Source organism: Bemisia tabaci, chromosome 7 (assembly GCF_918797505.1).
Source record: "Bemisia tabaci chromosome 7, PGI_BMITA_v3".
NCBI lineage: Eukaryota > Metazoa > Arthropoda > Insecta > Hemiptera > Aleyrodidae > Bemisia > Bemisia tabaci.
The window spans coordinates 10346597-10368013 of record NC_092799.1 but is presented as its reverse complement, the minus strand read 5'-3'; the positions used below and the strand labels follow the sequence as shown (position 1 = coordinate 10368013).

Genomic DNA, 21417 nt, shown 5'->3' with positions numbered 1-21417 from the left:
TAGAGCAAGGCAGTTTTCAATCTTGCGGTGTTCTTCCTTAGCAAGGCAGTGGTGGTATATTTGTTACTATAGGATACACACGATGGGGAACGATGTGCATATCACGTGCGAAACAAACATGTAAATGTTCCTCAAACTTTCTTCTAATGTAACGCTCTGTCTAAAAAAAGCCTTTAAAATCTGGCATGGAGTCCCATGATCTTTGCTTGACTGTGGTGAAGTCATTTTGTGCCCCTGGATTCTTACTGGTGCATGGGAAAGTCTTAAAAATATTTGACCGGCGGAGACTCCGAGACTCTCGCGAAACAAAAAAAAAAGTGGACGACCGAAAGGAAAAAAACAAAAAAAAAGGATAGAGGAACAGCCAAGACGGCGCAAAGTGGATCGAGTCAATCAGAGAGGTCGGACATGAAATGTTTTATTAAAACTGCAAGTTTTGATGTTCATTTTATCACATGATAAATTTTAAGGGGTGCTTCTAGGAGAAAATTTACCGAGGAAACCATTGGAACTACGTTTAGAACCTTAAAATTGTGTATAAACGGAGTTATAAGCGGTTAAAGTTTCCGACTTTTGTCTGATCTCTCCCATTGACACGACCCATTGCGCGGCGCTGCGCGTTCAAGAGGTGACACTTCTCAAGAGGTTTGGGTCACCGGGGGTCAAGCGAAATTCTTCTAATTTAGTGCCGAAACGAAAGAAAAAAAAGCGGCCAGTTCGTCCCGGCTCCACAGATATTTTAACTAATTATTTTTAATTAAGATTTAAATAAAAAAGCGGTCCAGCGCTCGCCGCCCTCATTAAACACAGAAATGAGCCTAGATTTCACACCCGCCACTGTGACCCCAGCCGTGTTGCCAATTTCACCCTATCACCTAGTAATTTATTTTATTTTTTTACTTAATACCTCATTTTTAACACAAAACGTGATCATAGATGTATGCTCAGCATTAAGGATATAGTTTACTGATTCAAGGGTTTACAACACTTTAAATTGAACCACATGTTTAAACGAAGAGCTATAATATCCGGCTCATTTCAGAAACGACAAATGTACACTGGTTTCCCAATGTAGATGAGTGTTTTTATGGATGAGCCAGACATTTTAGTTTCTTGTTGCAAAATGTAGTCAGATTGATTTATTTCCGTTTTATTTTTGGCTTATTTCATTTTTTTGAAAACTTGATTCAATTCCTCTCTTTATTTCAGCTAAAATTATGAAATTAATGCGTTAATACCATTGATTGTTTTAAGTATTCAAATTTATCTGTTTTTCTTTGGGTTTTTAGTTGATCGTAGTTCACAAAAAAATTCGGAATCAACCAGATTCAGTCGAACCGAATTTCGCTGACTCAACGTAACATTTTTGGTTGATCTGACCGAAAAGAAGTAATGCAAAGTAAGCCAAGCACCCATTATCACGGTAATTTTTAACTGTGTGGTTCTCTCCGTCTCACACTTCATTCGAATTCGATTTCGACCGCTTACGGATGCGACTGAACGGGTTCCGGAATATGGATGTCATGTTAGGCTTCAAATTGCTGAAGAACCTTTTTCCGCTGGAGGGCGTGGACTCTGTTGATTCCGGAGCTGGTGGTGTTGATGACGATTTCCTTGAGAATATTCCGGCCCAACGCTTCCGTAAAGATGGTCTCGAGGACGATTTCCTTGAAAAAATTCCGGCCAATCGTTTCCGTACGGATGGTTTCGAGGGAGATTCCGGAGTAGGCGATTCCGGAGTGGGCGATTCTGAAGACGGTTTCTTTCGAAATAATCCGGAAAACCGTCTCCGCAGAGATGATCCGGAAAACCGTCTCCGCCAAGATGACAGCACGGACGAGTTTGGAGTCGATGATTTTGACGGAGGTTTCTTTGGAAGTAATCCCCAAAGCGATCTCCACGGTTTCGGATCCGGAAGACCTGTAGTAAATGTTTTGGGGGCAGAACCAAACACTCTGCTGTATGCTCTGTTGTAGAAACTTTTTTTTTGAGGCCTCGGTTTGAATCCTTCAACTGCTTCTGGAGATCCGCATGGTGTGTATTTAACTATGAGATTATCGACTATCACCCAGTCCGGCTGCTTTCTGCTTGCGAATATTGTTTTGAAAATGAGCTGAAAAATTAGAGACCAGTTCTCATTTGGACGTATTTCTAACGAACAGAACTATGTGCACTGTGCAGGTGAGAAATATGGGGTGCGCTCTAGAAAGCTGGATAAGGAACAATGTGGTCAGTGGGCGTGATTCCTTTTGAAGAGTTGGAAAAGCGGGATTTTAAATTGAGCAAAGAGAACTATGTGCCAACTGAATTCGGTATTCATGAGCCGCGGGCATGGCAAGAGAGCGTTGTGGACACGGCTCACGAGGTAAAGCGCCCCGATGACCATCTCCCCCTCGCGCCACAGCTCGATCATTGCCGCTGACGTCACTGGCGCTTTATTATTCTCATACTCTCACGGCCGGAGAACTTACGAGCACACCCCATATTTCTCACCTTCACATAAATATGTTTGATAGAAATACGTCCATTTGTAATGCTGACCGATTCCGTTCTCATAAGAAGTTAACAGTGGCAATAATGACATTTCAATACAACTTAGACTGATGTAGATATGAAAGAGGTTTGCTCTGAAATTAGGCTTCTTGTAAGATTTTAAAAAGATTTTATTACTTATTAATGATAAAATTTCAATGATATACACTAGTATAAACGACCAATAATTACTCGTGCTCAAAGAAAAGGTGTCGGATTGATAATCATTAAATGAGCTTGTTTTTTAATTTGCATCAGTCGATTTTGTAAAGTAAAGAGTACGCGTCGTCGGCAGGCATTTTTTTAGATGTTATGGAAAGATATTCATGCAAAAAATGTGTTCAAACTTGCGTATTGTTTGAGCACCCATGTAAGTGCTGAAAAAGCTGAGGTTATCGATGTCCATAATGGATCTGTTGCAAGCAAGAAATGCAGCCGACTGCATATACATTCGAAGGGAAAATTTGCTCGAAAATCACGTGGCGTACGTCACAGAAGTTTGAAATCCACTCCTTAGCGCGCAATCTGCGATATTCGTGAAATGCTTTTTCATATTTATCGCGTATGCGATTACCCTGGTATACCCTGGTAGCGGGCAATCAGGTTTCCTCGGAGAGCGACTTAAACTAAATAAACAAACAATCTCGCGAACAGTTATAAACTCTCCTTGTGTAAGATTTCAATTGATTAGTAAGTTGGCATGCCCCTTTTGGGCTTTGAGAGTTCCATGCTTCACCATCATGTCCTTGCTTTACTCTAGGGTATAGAGACGCGCGGCGCGCGGTCGATGGGAAGGTGGCGGGATATGGGATACTTTTGGACGCCATCTTGGCGTATCTTTACGATGCTACTTCTGGGAATGACCCGAAATGCACAGTTTTCCACTAGTTTTTTTAGCAAATTTTCAAGCAAAAATATGAAAATGACGTAAGTCTAACTGATTCTTTACTAAAGTAACTAACTTATTATGTGTGCTTACCACAAATGGCTCTATCACGTTCACTCTAATAGAAATGTCAATCCACACCTTATTAGACGTCTCATTAAATTTTTTAGGACTGGACCAAATTTGATATGATCTTTCAGGGTCGAATCTATCGTCCAGGGTTGAGTTCAGATCCACCTTGAAGAGCTGAGACATTAATTCAAGCCAAATTAAAGGAAAAATCACAAGTTCTTGTAACTGAAGAGACCTAATTCGAGTCAGCTGGATTTAATGGAACAAAATAGATTTTTTTCCTCTGTCTTTTTTGCTGAATTTTTGGAAACGGTGGCATGGATACAATTCAACGCGTTCCGAGGTCAAGAAATTGCCTACCCATGAGAATCGAAGGCGTTTTATCATACGTGGTGAAAGTATCCTCTTGTCCTACAGTATCAATTCTCGAATAGAACGATTTCATTTAGAAATAAATACCGTACCGAATGAATCCGAGGGTTGTCGAAGCGAAGAATATCAGTGAAAGGGCAGAAAGTGACATCATATCCTAGAGAACACCAGTGAGTCCACTTTATCCTCAAACATGAAGCGTGATATCATCATAGAACACACTTTGACCTGCATTCAGAGGCGGTTCCAGCACTTCCAGCAAAGAGCCTCCCAAAAAAGAGGCTGATTTTGGCCCCTTTTTAGGTATTTGATTCGACCATCGGACCAAGGTTTAAATGGAAGCTTATATTAACAAAGAACTCAGGAAAAAATTTCAAGATGAGTATAGGAACCGTTTTCCAGTTACGGGGGGGCAAAGGGGTCTTAATCCGGCCTAATTTTTTGCTGTTTTCTTGTAGAATTGATGTATCGGCGGGGTTCTTATCGTTGTTTACGCATGTGTAGCACATGGATTCCTACGTGTTTTTACACGTAGAATCGATTTTTAACGTTGCCGAATCGATATACTGATCAGTTTAATCGATTTTGAACGATTTATTAAGGAGAATCGATGATTTTTCAGGATCGAAATTGTTTATTTTCGATTCATAAAGGAAAAAATACATCTGAAATGACTGAAGCACACGTAACAGTACGTATTTTGATACGTAGAATTGATTTTTAATGTTGACGAATCGATTTATCTATCGTTTGTATCGAATTTTTGCGATTTTTTTACGGAAAATCGATGACTTTTCGGAATTAGAATCGGGTTTGCTCCATCCGAGATCGGAAATATGTACCCAACATGATTGGGGCACATTAATTGACTCCTACGTATTTTTATACGTGGAATCGATCTATAACCTCGATAAGTCGATATATCGATCAATTGTATTGAATTTTTTCGATTTTTTGCGGAAAATCGATGGTTTATCGGGATTGAGATAGGTGTCTCACCATCCAAGATCGGAGAAATGTACCCTTTATGATTGGAGCACATCAATTCATACGAATTTCTACACGTAGAATCAATTTTAAACGTCGACGAGTCGATATATCGATCTGACATACACAACTCTTGCGATTTTCTACGGATATTCGATGGTTCTTTTGGACTGGCATTGGAAACATCTACCAGACATGACTGGAGCATATCGATTCGTTTGTGATTATTCTCGCAAAATCAATTTTTAAGAAGTCGACGAGTTGATACATTGACTGGTCATATTGATTTCTTGTGATTTTTATGGAAAATCGATTTTTTGAACAGGAATGAAATTGGTTACTAACGGTCCGAGGGTGGAGATATGCACCTGACACGGTCGAAGCACGCCGTTTCCACGTACTTACACATAGAATCATTTTTAAGGTTGACGAGTCGGTTTGGCGATCTGACAAATCAATTTTTTGTGATTTACGGAAATCTGATAGTTTCTTGAAGTTGAATTAATTTTGATTTTAATCAAAATGGGAATGAAGGAATGCACCCGACGGGAAATGATTCTACGTGTAAAAGTACGTGGAATCGGCGTGCTCCGACCGTGTCAGGTGCATATCTCCACCCTCGGACCGTTAGTAACCAATTTCATTCCTGTTCAAAAAAATCGATTTTCCATAAAAATCACAAGAAATCAATATGACCAGTCAATGTATCGACTCGTCGACTTCTTAAAAATTGATTTTGCGAGAATAATCACAAACGAATCGATGTGCTCCAGTCATGTCTGGTAGATGTTTCCAATGTCAGTCCAAAAGAACCATCGAATATCCGTAGAAAATCGCAAGAGTTGTGTATGTCAGATCGATATATCGACTCGTCGACGTTTAAAATTCGAGAGTTGCCAAATTCCCTTTGATAAAACGATTATTTTTGAGGCATGTTACGAGTATTTCTCTTTGAAATTTTCAGGAACTTTAGGTGAAATAGCGAACAAAATTATATGAATAATTGGAAGGAAAAAATTCATATATTTACTAGGAAATTCGTGTTTTATCAAAGAATATTTGGCAACGTCTGAAGATTCATACGACCCTTAGCTTTCCCTGCGACCTTCAGCTTTTCCTTAGCACGACAGCATAGTAGACGAAGCCCATTCGCATATTTTACCGAACAAGGCCCTATACCTGTAAAGACGGGGGCTTTCTTCTCCCACAGGTTTTAGTCATGTAACCAAACTCCACACATCCAATTGGTCCTCGCTTTATGTCAATTGGGCTTAAACCGTGAAAATTCACGCTAAAAACGTAGTCCGCCAAAAGTGTGTCATTTTTTGGCTCCATCTTGCTGAGCAGGTATCCACCGAGGAAATCTGGAAAACACGATAATGAGTGGTTGGTTGGTAAATGCATTTATTTGAAGGTTCCTCAATAAAGCAAAGTAACTACACTTCAGAAAAGAGGAGTCGATACTGACGGAGGATTATTTAGCCAAAATACATGCAGGGTTATTCAAAAGTCACGCACCACTGGCCATGAAGGGGGTGGCCATTTGAAATTTTTGAGTTGCCCCGCCCCCCACCCCCGAGGGGATCAAAAACTGGGAAGTACCTAAAAAAGTTTCCCCCTCGATATGAAGAAACACGTCTTAAACCGCAAATCGATATCATAATCAGAACTAAAGTTATGGCCAGTGGTGCGTGACTTTTGAATAATCCTGTATAATTGGACTGCATTTTGCAATTTGGACCTATAAATTCCGGCCCGGTTCAAAAACAACGTATGTGCCATTAGTTTCCCTATGCACATAAGTGTTTTTTCAGATGAGCCAGAATTTATAGGTCCAAATAAAATTGCAAAATGTAGTCCAATTAGATGTGTTCAAACGTCAAGTTTCAAAGTCTAATTTTGACGTGCATGTGAAGTATGACGTCATCCTACGGGGAATGCATACCTCCGTTTTTGGCCCCTCGGTTTCATCAATCAGTGATGCTACATGCATTGGCGAAGGAAAGTGAAATGAAGGTATTGTAGTAGTACCGCTATGAGGAAACGAGCTTTGTCGGGGGCATCCATGCGTTATCACTAAGTTCCTATACGAGCAAAGTGTGTTTCAATACATTTTCTTCCATTCCATGCTCGTCATAAGTTCCGGGGCTCGGGACTTTTTTGTTGCAATGTCTCCCACTCCATGACCGTAAAAAGTTCCGGGATTCCCCCTGGTTTTTCTCAAAAGTTCCAAGAAAGCTCCGGAAACTGCAAAAGATCCGGGACATTTCGTGACTTTCAAAAGTTCCGGGACATTTGTGACTTTCAAAAGTTCCGGGTAGCCGGCCAGGTTGGCCTAGTGCTCAGCGCGTCTGACTCCAGGTCAATAGGTCCCGGGTTCGAGTCCCGGTGGTGGCGACAAATTTTCATGGAACTGACGAGTGGATCTGCAAGCAGAATTCGCTCGGCCTTAATCCCTGGAAATTTGCTAGCCTAAATGGCGACAAATTTCCGTGGAACTGACGAGTGGATCTGCAAGTGGAATTCACTCGGCCTTAATCCGTGAAAATTTGTAAGCCCGAGCATGGATGTCTACCAAACTCCCTGATGTCTAAGGACAATAAATAGCGTCTATAGATGGCTGTAGATTCCTAAAGATTTATAACAAAAGGAATAGAAGCCACAAAACTCTCAAAAAAAAAAAAAAAAAAGTTCCGGGAAAAATCTCAAAAGTTCCGGAATTCGGAACTAGTTCCGGGAAATAGAAGCACTATTTTAAATAGCAAGGTCTATTCGAGACGTGCTTGTTTTGGGCCGCGTGCGAGAGTTCCGGAAAATGATCGCGGTCGCGATCTGTTTGCGGGAAAGCTGAGCTTTTCGTGCTGCTTCAAAGAAGCATGTGTGCTTTTTTTTGCTGTTAGGGCAGCAGGCAACGGAGCAGCTAGTTTAGCGTTCCCGCGCGTTATCGGGTATGGAGGTAACCGCACCGAAAGTGGCAGTGTTTTAGCGATTTTTTTTTGTGTCTTTCAAATTGCTTATGAAAAGGTTTCCACACCGAAAGTAATCATGGTTCTTAGTTCCCGTAATTCATTCCTCTCCCTCCCAACCCCACACTTTAATATGATCTTCCGCCATTCAGGCACCCAAATATGACTAAAAGTTCCGTTCCGCTCGTTCTGTTTCAGCCATTAAAACCACTAAAACCATCTATCCATTCATTTGCAACGTTAAAATTGAACGAATCCCCTCTTTCCATTACTCTGATCGCTTCAATAATGAAAGGTTGCTTTTTTTTTGCAAATTTGTGAAATTCTTTTCTCCGTTTAAATTTATTACAAATAACCAATTCAAGGCAAAACACCCAGTTTTGATAATTATCACTGTTTTTACTTGATTTTAAAAGAAAAGACCCAGAGATACCATTTTTCGGAAAATTTGACCAATGAAAAGATTAATAACCTTTCTTATCCAATTGTAACCAAGACCAAGTGCCTTTGCCATTTTTTTTCAATCTGAAGTTGCAATCATCTTCGTCAAAGTCGCAAACGATATCGAACGGGAATCTCGGCTTTGGAAACGTTCCTACAAATGAATGAGAAGCAATGGAAATATGAAAGCAATTCTATTTTATTCAAGTATCCCTATGTTGAACACGTTTTGAAATTATATTTATTTGTATCAAATTGATTCGTTTGAATACAACACTCACTTTAATTTAAAATCAACCGCTGAGTTATTACATTCAGTTCATTTCAATTTGTACGATTCACTCGTCTTCATAGTTCTCAAAGTCGACGATTCAGCTACGCAGATTAAGTGTTTTTTTTTTTACTAATTTTGACGTACAAGCCCCAGGCGTACGCCTCCTGGCATTGTTCGGCAAAAAAGAGACATGTTTGCAAAATGAATACATCAAATATCAATATATTGATTATATCAACAGATCTTTGACGTATCACAGTGGTGATTTTGCAAGTTGACAACACTGTTTTCCCTCCGTTTAAGTCCATTGAAAATATCGATATCAGGTGAGGCAAGCTGCTTCATGAAGAATCGATTGTTTTGCATGCACTTATATGGAGGATTAACACTGTCGCCACTGATGTATCGATGTATTTGAATGGATCGGGGACCACAAGTTTTTCATCGTTTTTCGTCATTTTTCCAACACATTTTTGGAACACTCCTCTCTCCCCTCCCCTCTTCTCTCTTTTTCTCCACTTGTCTTTCATATTAGGTTCTCTAATGGTTTCCTCATGCAGCAGAGGACCTGCTTATGCAGCTTTGGCCACGATGCTCAGAGGTGGATCCAGCAATTCGGCAACACCGGACTCCCTCTATTTAAACCTATGTTAAGCAATCGATTCTTGTCGGAGCACCTGGTCTCTCGAAGAATCGATAGGTTTAAATGGAGAAAAACAGTGTTGCCAATTTGCTGGATCCACCAATGATGATGCATATATACATGACAGTTGAGCTAGTTTTCACGCACTGCCAACTGAATGACTATATTATTACATGTCGCCTTTACTACTATTAATGGCGTTCTAGGTATATGAACCACTGATTGGTTTATAAGTCATAGCTTTTTCTCAGTGTGCTGCCTCTTTCTCTCTCCTCCCCCCTCCCGTTTTCCCCTCTTTTAATTCCTGATCTCCTAAACCTGCAAGGAAGTTTTGACCTGGGATGGAACCTGAAAAAAATCAGATTAACCTTACCATTACAACGGTACAGATCATCGATTCGTCGAATATCCCCTGCGCTAAGCTCGTGACGTTCAGGTACCCGGCGCCCTGATTTTGCTCTGAACGCCGGTTCTCCATTCTAATCAGCAAAAATTTTACGTTACATAGAGCCGCATATATGATACAAACTGACAATCTCCAACTTTTCCAGCCCTCGAAAGCCACAGAAAACGGTCATTTTAGTATTATTATCGGGTCTTTCAAAATCGAGCCAAAAAAGTTTCAAATGCCAAAAGATTTCCGTATTGCGGAAGATTTAAGCACCGATCAAAACGTAGGAAAAAAACATTGAAAATGGGCCACTAGACGAAGTGCGAGTGTAACTAATCACAATGATTTCGTAGAACTCGATGTGTGTGCAACGAAAGAAAAATAAATGCCTCCTGGATATGATATTAACGTCGATGCATAAATTCAAACTCGCGTTTAAAAAGCTATAATCTACTTGAATAAAATCGCAAGCCGAACATTACCTTGACAGTCTCTATGAACGTGAGACAATATCAATACGCTTTGGCTCAGCTACACGGAGAAAAGAACTTCGTTTTTGAGAACTGAACCTCAGTTAATACGGAGCACTAAAGTTGTCAGTCGAGAAAACCGAAATTTTCAGTTCTAAGAACCGGACTTCAGTTCAGATAACCGAAGTGTCTCTTATGACAAATACGAGTCTTAGCGCACCTGACAAATACTTTTAGAACAGAAGTTCGGTTCCTATAACTGAAAACCTCGTTTACCTGCGGGCTGATTATTGGAATTGACATAAGAAGCATTAGAATAAAAGACAGAAGGAAAATGGGGCGATCCCATTGGTGGAGGCGGGTGGTTGCAATGGACAAAGGAGGTCCTGTGTCTTCTCTATCTATCGCTTTATTATATGAATCAAAGTTTTCTTCTCCGTATACTGCACATTGTTTACACTTTGAACAATACAGGGTGGGGGAAGGACACTGCTGAATCATTGAAAAGCCTGCCAAACTCATTTAAGTACGAAATTTGATTCAAACAGACTTTTGCTTCTCTTGTGAGTGTGAGTGGGATATTCAAATTATTTCACAATGCCAAAAAACAACGTTATTATCTTGGTTTGCGGTTAATATAATATATCATCGTCGCGCGAGTCGTGTTCTATGTGAAATGGACTACATTTTGCGATTTGGAACTATAAATTCTAGCCCGATTTAAAAACAACGTATGTGCCAATAGTTTCCCTATGCACGTAAGTGTTTTTCCAGAACAGCCAGAATTTATGGTTCCAAATTGCAAAATGCAGTCCAAATATTGAAGACGCAACGCTCAAGGGGGAGCTTAAATTCGTACTTTGTATTATGGTCCATTGTCTGTTTTTATCCTTGTTTTTGGATTTTTCTTATTTGAGTAAACGAAGTTTGGCAACCGAGCCGCAATCAGCTAAAAACAACCATGTTAATTCCCATCAATGAAATAAATCAAAATTTTAAATATTTAAAATTTAGGAAATTTAGGGAATTTAGAAAAGTTGAAAATGTCTTAAAAATTATAAAGAAAACGAAATGAAAAATATTATTAATCGATTGATAATTTAGGGCTCGTAGATTGGAAATAATTTTTGATTACCCTTACAATTTCGTGTAAAATGTTCGTATTTTCAAGCCTGTGAACTCAAAAAGTACTACTACTACGGCATCATTCGATACAGATTAGTAATTTTCGTGTCTCAACTCAAAGTGAAACTGGAAATGCTCGCAATCATGCGCTGCAGGTTCTGATTGGACTGAATTTTGCAATTAGGCACCACAATTTGTCATTCAGTTTAGGGACAACGTAGAACGTAGATCTCATCAGTAGTCATGTATACACTTATCTGTTTCTACAGATGAGCCAGTTTTAGTTCCCAACTGTTAAATGTAGTCAAATTAAAAACTAACAACATAAAAAACGCTTTGCATCCAGTTTACGTTTCTGGTTTCCATGTTGTATTTAGCAAAACAAAGAATGCATGTTGTATATTTTTAGTTAAGTAATTACGTCACATGATGAAAGCATTCCGAATTCGATGCAGAATTACGTGACTTATATCTGCATCCAGATCACCCGTGTAATCATAAGCATAATCATAGATGCAAAACATACTGGTATTTCTGCAGGAAAGAACCGCACATTTATTAGTAGCATAAGCGCAATGTCTGAAACTTGTCGATAATAACGGAATTGACTTAGTTCCCCTGTTCCCTGGCCGCAGCGCCACCAAATTTTTCTTGCTCAATATCAAATTTGACAACGAAGCTGATTTTGCTTTTTGCGCAAATAAATTATCCCGTTCTCTTAAGCCCCCAGGAAAAGACGTCTTGCCATTTTTTTAGTAGTGCTACATACCCGGTGGCAAATTGACTGTCCATTCCAAGTTCTAATTTGAGTCGCCAGAGTACAGCACTGACACCATTTCTTATGACTAATAGACGAGTTTCAATGTTCTATTTTATGCTGAAAAGGAAATTTAGCTAATGTACAAAAATGTAGCTGAAGTAGAGACTTGGATCAACGATAGGGACTTAGCAATGAATTTCGATAAAACGATTTACAAACTGTTCACCAATACGCCTATTAATGAGAATCCTCCCAAATAGTCGATTATTATAATTATTCCCTAAATTCATAAAAGATAATAATAATAAGAAAACGCGGTTTGTTTGGAACGATAAGTTTCATCATGCCGCATCAAGAATAATGTACAAACGATAGCAGAGAAGAATACCATACCGAGGAGCCGGCATATTCGCCGTACATCATAACAGAATCGAAATCAAGAGGTTCTCCCAACAAATTGAACCTGTTTGGATTTTCTTCTTTGTCAAAAGCAGGTAAAAGATTCTGTGGGAAAAGTAAAACAAATAGTAAAAAAACACACATTTTGGAGCCGACGTATAAAATCGTACTTTTTACATTTTATAAAAGGGCTTAGATCCTCAAGCCAGAGTTGAAAGCCGTGACTGATCAAAGTTGTCCAGTACGTATCCCATCAAACCATAAATATTCCGTTACACTTGCTAAAGTCCAACACTAGGCGTTTCGATCGACCGCCAGTCTCAGAAATAGGATATTCGGCAAAAATGGGCTCAACAGCGGATGTCAGGTGCATATATAGTTAAAAGATCCAGATTATTGAAATCCATCCCTATCTTTTGAGGGAATCAATTACGATACCTGAATTTGAAAACTGAACGTGGGTAATCTGAAGAGAAATTACGCCACTTCGCGTGGCGTTCTTCTTGCGATGTAACATGTCCTCGGCTCGGTATACGCGTATGTTTATGCGTAATGTTTATGCGTATGTTTATGCGTATTTTTTGCAGACTATCATCAATGGGACCGCGTTAAGTAGAGAGAAACCGAGCCAGATCAGCAATTGCCAAGTTTAATCGGGCAATTAATTTTTTACATGAAAACGTTTGCCCGGATTTTTGTGCAAATCAGTTAATTTTTGGTTAGTACGAAGCAAACTTCGGAGCATTTTCAAAGGAATCCGCTCTTTTAAAATATTAAATTGCCCACTAAAATTTGGCAATAGCCGATGTGGCTAGTTCCGCACTGATAAACGCGGTTCAATTACCATTACCTACATCATTTATCCTCTCTATGTTAGCTTTGGACCTAATGTGGTAAAATGGACCTTAGGTTTTCAAATATCATTTCAGGAGACTATAGTAATGTGATCTCTCACAAAAAATCTCAATATTTTTCCTCTTCTTCTTTTCAATCAGTCTGAAGCATTTAAATAAAAAATCTCTTGGCACTTTATGTGAGCCATGAAACTGTATTTTTATTCTTATCATTCTAAAATCCCACCATCAAATCAACGCAGGTCGGTTGGACTTCAATGATAAGGTCTTACCGGAGAGATGTTGTCCTGTAAAACTTCCATGTAAAGATCTCTATCTGGCCGCGTGTGCTCATCTATTAGACCTACGGTGTGCCCCAGTTCATGCAAGACGGTATTCATGTTCCATCGGCCAATAATCACCATTTGCTCGCCACCTATTCTTCCTAAATCTGCATGTCCGGAAAACCTAGGAAAACAGACATTTTTGAAATTATTGAAGTTCAACACTACGTTGCTACTACACTTTTTAAGACTTAAAAGTCTTACAACTTACGCTAGAGTTTAAAGGTTGCCAGTGCTAGATTCTACATTTAAGTCCAGCCCGTCACAAATAAAAACCTGCACAAAACTCCTTTGAGTGCGCCTAAACTGTTAGATTAGGTTAGGCTAAGCGGACATTAGATATGCTGAGAGCAACGGAGAGGGATTTCTCGTGGAGGTTTGCAGGAATTTCTAGAAAGGTTCGTAATGGTAAAGTGCATCAGATTGTGGAAGTACAAGATGACATTTTGTTCAGCGTTATGACCTTTTTTTTAACGCAAACATAACAATTAGTGCAAATGTAAAAGAGTGGCCGAATTTGCACATCGAAATGCCACGCTAACACTAGCTGCAACAACAAGTCGTCAAGTAATCTTCACCTCATTACTTTTTTAAAAAAATTTATGCAAGGCGATTATAAATTTGCTATGCTATTTTCCCCTTTACTTTGTGGCCTTTCACAGTGTCGTACGCTTTCCTGCCATGAAGCTACTTCGATCTGTGAAAATGTGATCTCCACAATCAGCCTACCAACGTTGCATTTACGGTAAAAAAAAAGTTGAGTGGTGAGCTTGTAATTGCGGTAAAAAAAAATAAGCGTTACGGCCATATTTGTAGTAAAAAAAGTTAAGCGGTGCGGTCATATTTCTGGTAAGAAACGAAATCGGGGTTTGCCCGAAATGGTGTTTGGCAAACCTGGATTTGCCTGGGTAAAACTAGGTTTACCTAGGCAAATCCAGGTTTGCCTGAAAATCGGGGTCTGCCGGTAACTTGCATTATTAGCTTTTGCACTTTTTACTTTTCACTTTTTTCAGCGTCAGAACATCGTAGTCCCGCATAAGAGCGTTTCAGATATACGAGTCTGTTAGATTATGAAACCGGATTGTGGGCAGAACTTGCTGTACTGGGGCGTGCGTAGGAGGTGTTCGTAGACTTGTCTGTAGCGGACTACGTACGAAAGATCGCTACGTTCACAGAGGGGGTTGATGGGGGAGCAGTGTTGTGTATTCTGTGTCATTTTATTTCGAGGAAGTCCAGGTGCGTTTGTGCGATTTTCATCCATACGATCACGACAAGTGCATAGATTTAAACATTACATTTTGTTCAACTCGTATACCTTGTACCGAAACTTTTGGTAGCCTAAGTAAGTTTCCAATCTTTAGATGAGTTTTTTCTCACTAGTTCGAGTTGGGTTAAACGTGTCATACTGGTCAGGAAATTGCGCTGAAGTTGAGGAAATGGGAATCGATCTATCTTCGGCAACTAACTTGTGTCACGTGGAATGAAGTGCGGGCAAAAGGCTCGAAAATGGTCGATTCGTGCTTGCTGAACAGTGTAATATTGCGGTAAGCGCGGTACACGACAAGTTTGATAGAATATGTAGACATGCTTAGAGGTTCAGAGTACACTTTTGCCCTTGATGGTTGTCCGGTGAACAAAATCCAACCAAGTGTAATTTACCTGAGCTAGCTTGAACGGTCTAACAATGATCCTACATTTTTGATAGAGAATGTGCGGGGGGATAAGCTGTGAGGACGGCAAGATACGAACAAACTCCAAGCATCCTTGGGGATTGAAAATTTAGTGCAAGACCGAAAAAAGAGAGACAAGTTCGTCCAAATATAAAAATCGTAAACACCATGAGTGGTGCCGTACGAACCACAGACCAACGGCTAATTAGGATGGGTTCAAAATCTGGTACTAGCTTCTTAAGAAATTTCCAGCTATCAGGAAAGAGCTAAAAAACTGAATGTGGACGCACAAGAGCGATTAGACCAAAATCCTGTTTCCTAAATCCTAACTGACCTCGTATGTGTACTACTGCATTTTAGTCGAGGTTCGAAAAAATGGACCACTAGACAAGGTACGAATTTAAGCGATCTGATACATGTTTCTTAACCAGAATTTCACGTAGAAAACGATTCACACAACGAAAATTACTGAAACCAACTCCTAACGGAGATATTAACGTTTTTATTTCACATTGGTTACGAGGAATTTGAACTGCCCGCTCACAAGAAACTCAAAGCTCTACATAAGTCAAATCGCCCACTACAACGGTTTCAGCAAGCTTCTCGATCGAGCAATGTTCATTTCCCACCATGTGTTGTTCAAACTATTCGCAATTTGCTATAACTGAGCCAAAGCGTCAAGATTGAGGTTGCTAGATTTTTATATCGCAGAGACTGTCATGATAACGTTTAGCGCGCGATGTGAGTCACGTAGAGCATTGAGTTTTCATGAGCGGGTGCGGTTTGAATTCACGCATCAAGAATCATTAAATATTTTCGTAAGGAGTTGTTATCGGTAATTTTTGTTGTGCGCATCGTGTTCTACGAGAAAATTTAGATACGGAACATATATCAGAGTGCTGAAATTCGTACCTTGTCTAGTGGTCCATTGTCCTCTTTATGATGCTATGGTAAGGATCTACCTGAATCTCCCTAGATCAATCTGTAAACCATATGGGCCACCTAACGAGGAGATCTGTTTAAGGAGTGACTATGGGTGTGACCCTATGAATACTAACCCCTTTTTTAAGCCTGACGACGAGAAAATGCGGACGAAATCTTTTTCTCCACTCCTCTCTTTGAAGCGCACGCAAGTTTTCTCCTCATAACTACGCATGGCCGCTCTGACGAGCTCACATTCCTGAGACCACGGACATCCTTAAAAAACGAGAGAAACATTAAGAATATTCCAGAAAAAGAGAGATAGAGGGACAATAAAATTATTTACAGGGCGCTCTGATTGCAATGAGCCTGTTGCTCGTGAGGGATCAGTGTTGTGGCCTGCTTTGCGATACATAGATTGATCTGCCATTAGAATCAATGGAAAAGGATCGATAAACAGAGTGGGCGCAAAGAACACCTTAAGAATCTATTCTTTACCATAGCTTCAAATGGGGAAGTATCTATATTCGATCATTCACGCCGCACCACTGTGAGAGATACATCCGAGTGAAAGACTTACCTGGTAAAAACGCACGGAGGTCTGATCGGATTCGGATGCAGATCTACAAATTCTGAACTTCACACGTTAGCTCTCAATGAGTTTGTTTTACACTTGAGACACAGCCGTGTGAATGGACAGCATAGTGGTAAAAAAATCAATAATTGCCATGATCACTATAACGAAATGTGAAATCAACTCCTCAGTGCGCAAATTGCGTGGTTTGGAATACGTTGTTTTTTTTCAAATTTCCCGCGTCTAAAAGCAGTTTACCAGTCACCAGAAACGAGCGAACGGTATGTACGGGCTAGAGACAAGAGACCCTCCACTGGCCTCTTGGCGACAGGTGGAAGCTTTTACTTTCGGGGATTCAACAGTTCCTCATGGACAATTATAAGGGAGCAACAGTCATCACCCTAATTTCGGCTGTTGACCTACCTACATGGTCGATGATGAGCTTCGGGTGACGTCATGAGCCAAACAACTTTCCCAAACGTCGGCCATCTTCGGCTTGTTTGCAAAACGAAACTGCCGACACGTTGTTGAACATCAACCATGTAGGTAAGTCAACAGTAGAATGCTGAAGTCCCGAAAGTAAAAGCTTCCACCATGACCAAGATACTAGTGGAGGGTCTCTTGTCTCTGGTACGGGCTGACTTCGCGCTGCGGTTGCCGGTAAATGCCGGTAGTTACCGATTCCATGTTGTTCATTTTTTTGTTGTTTTTTTTTTTGTTTGTTTGTTTACAAGTGAAACATGATTATCGATAGCGATTTATGCCCTCTTTGTGTATGGCTTCCAGGTTTTTATGCCCACGCACCAGCTCTCTCTTCAATCAATCTGCAAGTCGTGTCGATGAATATTTTATCTAGAATTGCCAGCTTTCGATAACCACAAGTTGCCGTTGTTTGTTTCCAGGTATGGTGACTGGAAAATGCTGGCAAACGCGGGAAGGAGGTATGTGCAAAAACGGCCAAAAATGCCTCAAGACATTTCCGAATTTTAAACACAAGACGAGATAACAATATCTCCCGAGACGCCTCCAACTGGTCGCAATTTTTCTTAGAAACGCCGGGTCGCGACGTTGTCTTATTTAAAGTGAAAATCTTCAAAAATTCATGACTTAATTCGCTGCATTAGAACGCAATGGGTCAGTAATGCTGGTTACTGGTCAGTAATGCTGGTTTTAATGCTTGATTCTTGTATATTAGCTGAAAATAATAAGATCCATCCAAACCGCAACTTTCTACGTTCAACATTAACCGAGATATCTCCCTTTGAAATGTCCGGTTTTTTACTTCATTCACCACGGCAGTGACACCCTTGGTTTCTTCCTCTGATAATTTAGCGTCATTTAAAGGAACAAAACAGAATAGGAAATCCAAAATTCGTTGCAATCGCGTGTAAATTTCAGCTTTAATTTGAAGAAAATGTCGTTTACTCCGAACATACCGACGGAATCATCCATACTGTAGTATACACCCGCTGCTAGCCATATGTAATTGGGGTTTTTGAGTAGTTTCTTGGACCGGGCCTTGATGAAAAAACAAAAAGAAATAATAGGTACATCAGTGTACGAAGTTGCGCATCGATACTGCACAGTGATACTTCCAAACCAACGATTTGCGACGTTGCAAAGTTCTTGTCATTTCTTATTTTTTAATTAAATGACTATTCAACGACAATTCTTAAAGCCTCCTGTGAGTTTTGTTCTGTGCGGAACAAATTCTGAAAAAACCTCAAGGAATCATATCGATTTATTCTCCTTTCAAAAAATAAAAAATAAGTAAGGTGATTCGACGGTTGCCATTTTCTGTGTCAGAGCGACGAGCGATATATCGCATCAATTCGTTCCATAATTTCAGCTCCTTGTCATTTGTATCGAATTTTGAGATTGCATTTCTGTTGTCATGTGACTAAAGAATTCATGTACCAAATTTGACAAAGAAATTAAAAGTAATAAAGACAGGGTTTTTTTTAGAGTAAAAATATCGCATTCAAAACTGAAATACTGATACTGAAAAAAATGACGACCGTCGAATCACCTTAACCACTGCAGACGAAATATGTTGCTTGAGAGTTTCACCGTCCGTATTTCTAAGCAGCGGATATCGAGTTTTCAAGTTTTGAGAAAATCCCGTTCAAGTTTTCAAAGTACATTTCTATGTCCATAGAGCAAAATCTTTTTGTCGAAGATTGTGTTTTAGAACAAATCCTCCTCTAAAAAAGGAGCCTCGGATATGCAGACTTGAAGCAAACGTTCATTTAGGTACACACTATCTCCGAATTTTACGTCTAGGTCACAAAATCCGATTTTCCACCCGTCTTGAGAAGGACTGCTCCGCTGAAAACTTTGCGCACGCGGAATGAACACTTAGCCCGCTCTAATCAGATTTTGAAGATAGGACGTACGTTTTTTTATATAAGAGAAGACCAGGAAGCTTAAAAAAGGGGGCAACATTTGAAATTCCCTTCAATAAAAAATGGTGGGAATTTCAAATTTAGCGGAAAATTAAACTAAGCGGGAAATGCAGAATCTTGGTCTGTTAAAAGAGTAAGGTAGGTGAATAGAAGGTATGCTCCTTTGGCACAGACTATCCAAAGCGATGAAACGCTTTGTTCCGTTTCGTTTGAGTCTTTGCGAGAAGTTTGAAATAAATGGCGATTTTTTTATTCGATTCTTATTGGTTCAATCGCTCCCGGCCAGAGGGAGATTGGACAGACGAGAGTCGAGTATGAAAATCTTTTCATTTTTTGCTTGTTCTTTTGTCAAAGCGGGCCTAATAGAGCGCGATGCGCCCTTTGAGGGTTGGGCCGCGTAGCAGCTAGGGGGCATACCCCATACTATATATAAGCTATCCGAGACCTTCTAAATTTGCATATCTGGTTACGCTTTGTTCTAGCGTTCTACCGGGCCGATTTTCTTCATTTTTGCGACTTTCGACAGGCAATAATTGTCTCTAGATAAGCCCGCTTTATTCAGATTTTGAAAATATGACCCAGGATTTTTTTATATTACGCGGTAAAGTTGCGAATTCTCCCTTTTAAACAATGTAAATTTTTATTTTTTGTCATAGTTCGTTCGCGCGTTCTACTGGGCCGATTTCCATAACTTTTGCGGTTATCGACAGGTAATAGTCTCTGGATGAGCTCGCTGTTAGCAGATTTTGAAAATATGACCCAGATTTCTTTATAATAGAGTGTACCTGGGAGCTTAAAAAGGGGGCAAAATTGATCTAAGCGGGAAATGTGAATATTGGTCTGATAGTAAGGTGAGGTAATTGAATCGAAGGTATACTTCTTTACTACAGACCATCCAAAAGTAACGAAACGCTCCGTCCGTTTCGTTTCAGTCTGAGCCTGAAGTTTGAAATAAATGGCGATTTTCTTATGTGATTTTTATTATGGTCCAATCGCTCCCGGCCAGAGGGAGATTGGACAAATGAGAGTCGGGCATGAAAATCGATTCATTTCTTTCGGTCGTTCTTCGCCAAAGCGAGCCTAAGAGAGGGCGAAGCGCCCTTCGGGGGTCGGGCCGCGCAGCGGCCAGGGAGCATAGCCCCCTTGTTCACAATAAGTCTACTTGATTTTTCACACAGTGATACTTTTTAGGGAAAATGACCAGAGTTATAGTAGTATTCACCAAAACTATTGTGATACTTGCCATTATATGGTAAATGCTACCACAGAGTCTGGTGTTTATCACCAGACTCACATCACTGTGTCAGGGTATGGTAAAATGTGCAAATAATTTTTCAGTGCAGGCTTTTCTCCCGAAGACGAACACAAACACATTTTAATTACTTGAACGTTCACTGAGAATTTTTCGCTATCACTTACTTTTCGACCTTCGTGCCGGACTGTCGCGTATTCGTCTGGAACATCATAAATTGTACCATTTGCCAATCGATCTTGAATACCTCCGACCCCAGCCGTGAAAACCAATAGAACACTTAAAGTCATGAACATCATGGACTGAAATTAACGTGCCGGAAGCCGTCCCTCCGGAGCAACTGCTCTCGTGTTGTCGAGTGTGCGAGATTACTATCGTACATTTCACGAAAAAAGTCAAATCCAATTAATTTTCGGCTGAAGCCCATGAAAAAAGAATCGACACACATCACGTGATGAGGATAAACCGATGCATAGCTCAAACCGACATTGTTCTTCTTCTTTTTTGGTTCGAAGAACGTATCACGGGGTCACTTCAGAAAGCTTTTAAGTATTATATTTAAAGTGTAACGCAAATGTAAAATTACTGTGATCACTCTTTTCTTAGTATGTACTTACACGTTTTGGGGAAAGCTCCTCCAAAAAAGTATTCGTGTCGTTCAGTATTTTTTCGGGTCTCTCAGACGTTCATGGCAATCCGCTCACGACGAAGCTCATACGTAAGGGCGTATCTTGGCTTCCGTATGAGCCCTAGAAAGCATGTATTTAAATGTAAGACAAGGCTCACGAGGAAATTGAGATACGCCCTTACGTCGGAGGGGCGACGATACGGTGCATCGAACATAAAAAAAATGCGGGGAGCCAGATTTTCAATTTCCTCTCGTGCAAAAAAAAGAAAACATTGTTTCACGCTACACCACGCAGCATGGATGTATCGGAGGCTCTTACATTTCAATACCCGACTGTACCCTTTTTCTGTATCCCCCCCCCCCCAAATTAACAATGGTGGTGCCAGCCACCTGTTAATTCCGGAATTCTTGCAGGCATTTTTGGGTATTTTTGGCTAGTCCTAGCTGATGATTTCATCCAGTGGCGTGGCGT

At 40.2% G+C, this 21417-nt stretch overlaps 1 protein-coding gene across 3 annotated transcripts; it reads right to left on the bottom strand.

Annotated features, from left to right (window-relative positions):
- Nucleotides 1-1244: 1244 nt before the first annotated feature.
- LOC109035256 (uncharacterized) lies at nt 1245-20658 on the bottom strand. 3 transcript variants are annotated; one of them, XM_019048827.2, is made up of 10 exons: nt 20485-20658; nt 18097-18178; nt 16224-16362; nt 13445-13619; nt 12313-12423; nt 9547-9652; nt 8288-8410; nt 6029-6213; nt 3512-3664; nt 1245-2113 (listed from the first exon to the last, which is right to left on the bottom strand). In XM_019048827.2, the coding sequence occupies exons 1-10, from the start codon at nt 20614-20616 to the stop codon at nt 1454-1456; spliced, it is 1866 nt and encodes a 621-aa protein (XP_018904372.2). In that variant the 5' UTR covers nt 20617-20658; the 3' UTR covers nt 1245-1453. The 3 variants fall into 3 exon arrangements, with proteins under 3 accessions (XP_018904372.2, XP_072158519.1, XP_018904373.2); XM_072302418.1 differs by lacking the exon at nt 3512-3664; XM_019048828.2 differs by lacking the exon at nt 18097-18178 and having other exon boundaries at nt 20485-20608.
- Between the last annotated feature and the right edge of the window lie 759 nt (nt 20659-21417).

Bases quoted from the DNA above. Each gene is read 5' to 3' on its own strand.
- LOC109035256 (XM_019048827.2), bottom strand. From the start codon at position 20,616: ATGATGTTCATGACTTTAAGTGTTCTATTGGTTTTCACGGCTGGGGTC. The intron at 3,665-6,028 runs GTATAGGGCCTT...TTAATGTCTCAG, and splicing joins GAAAGCCCCCGTCTTTACAG to CTCTTCAAGGTGGATCTGAA. The intron at 2,114-3,511 runs GTAAGCACACAT...CTAATTTTTCAG, and splicing joins ACGTGATAGAGCCATTTGTG to CTCATTTTCAAAACAATATT.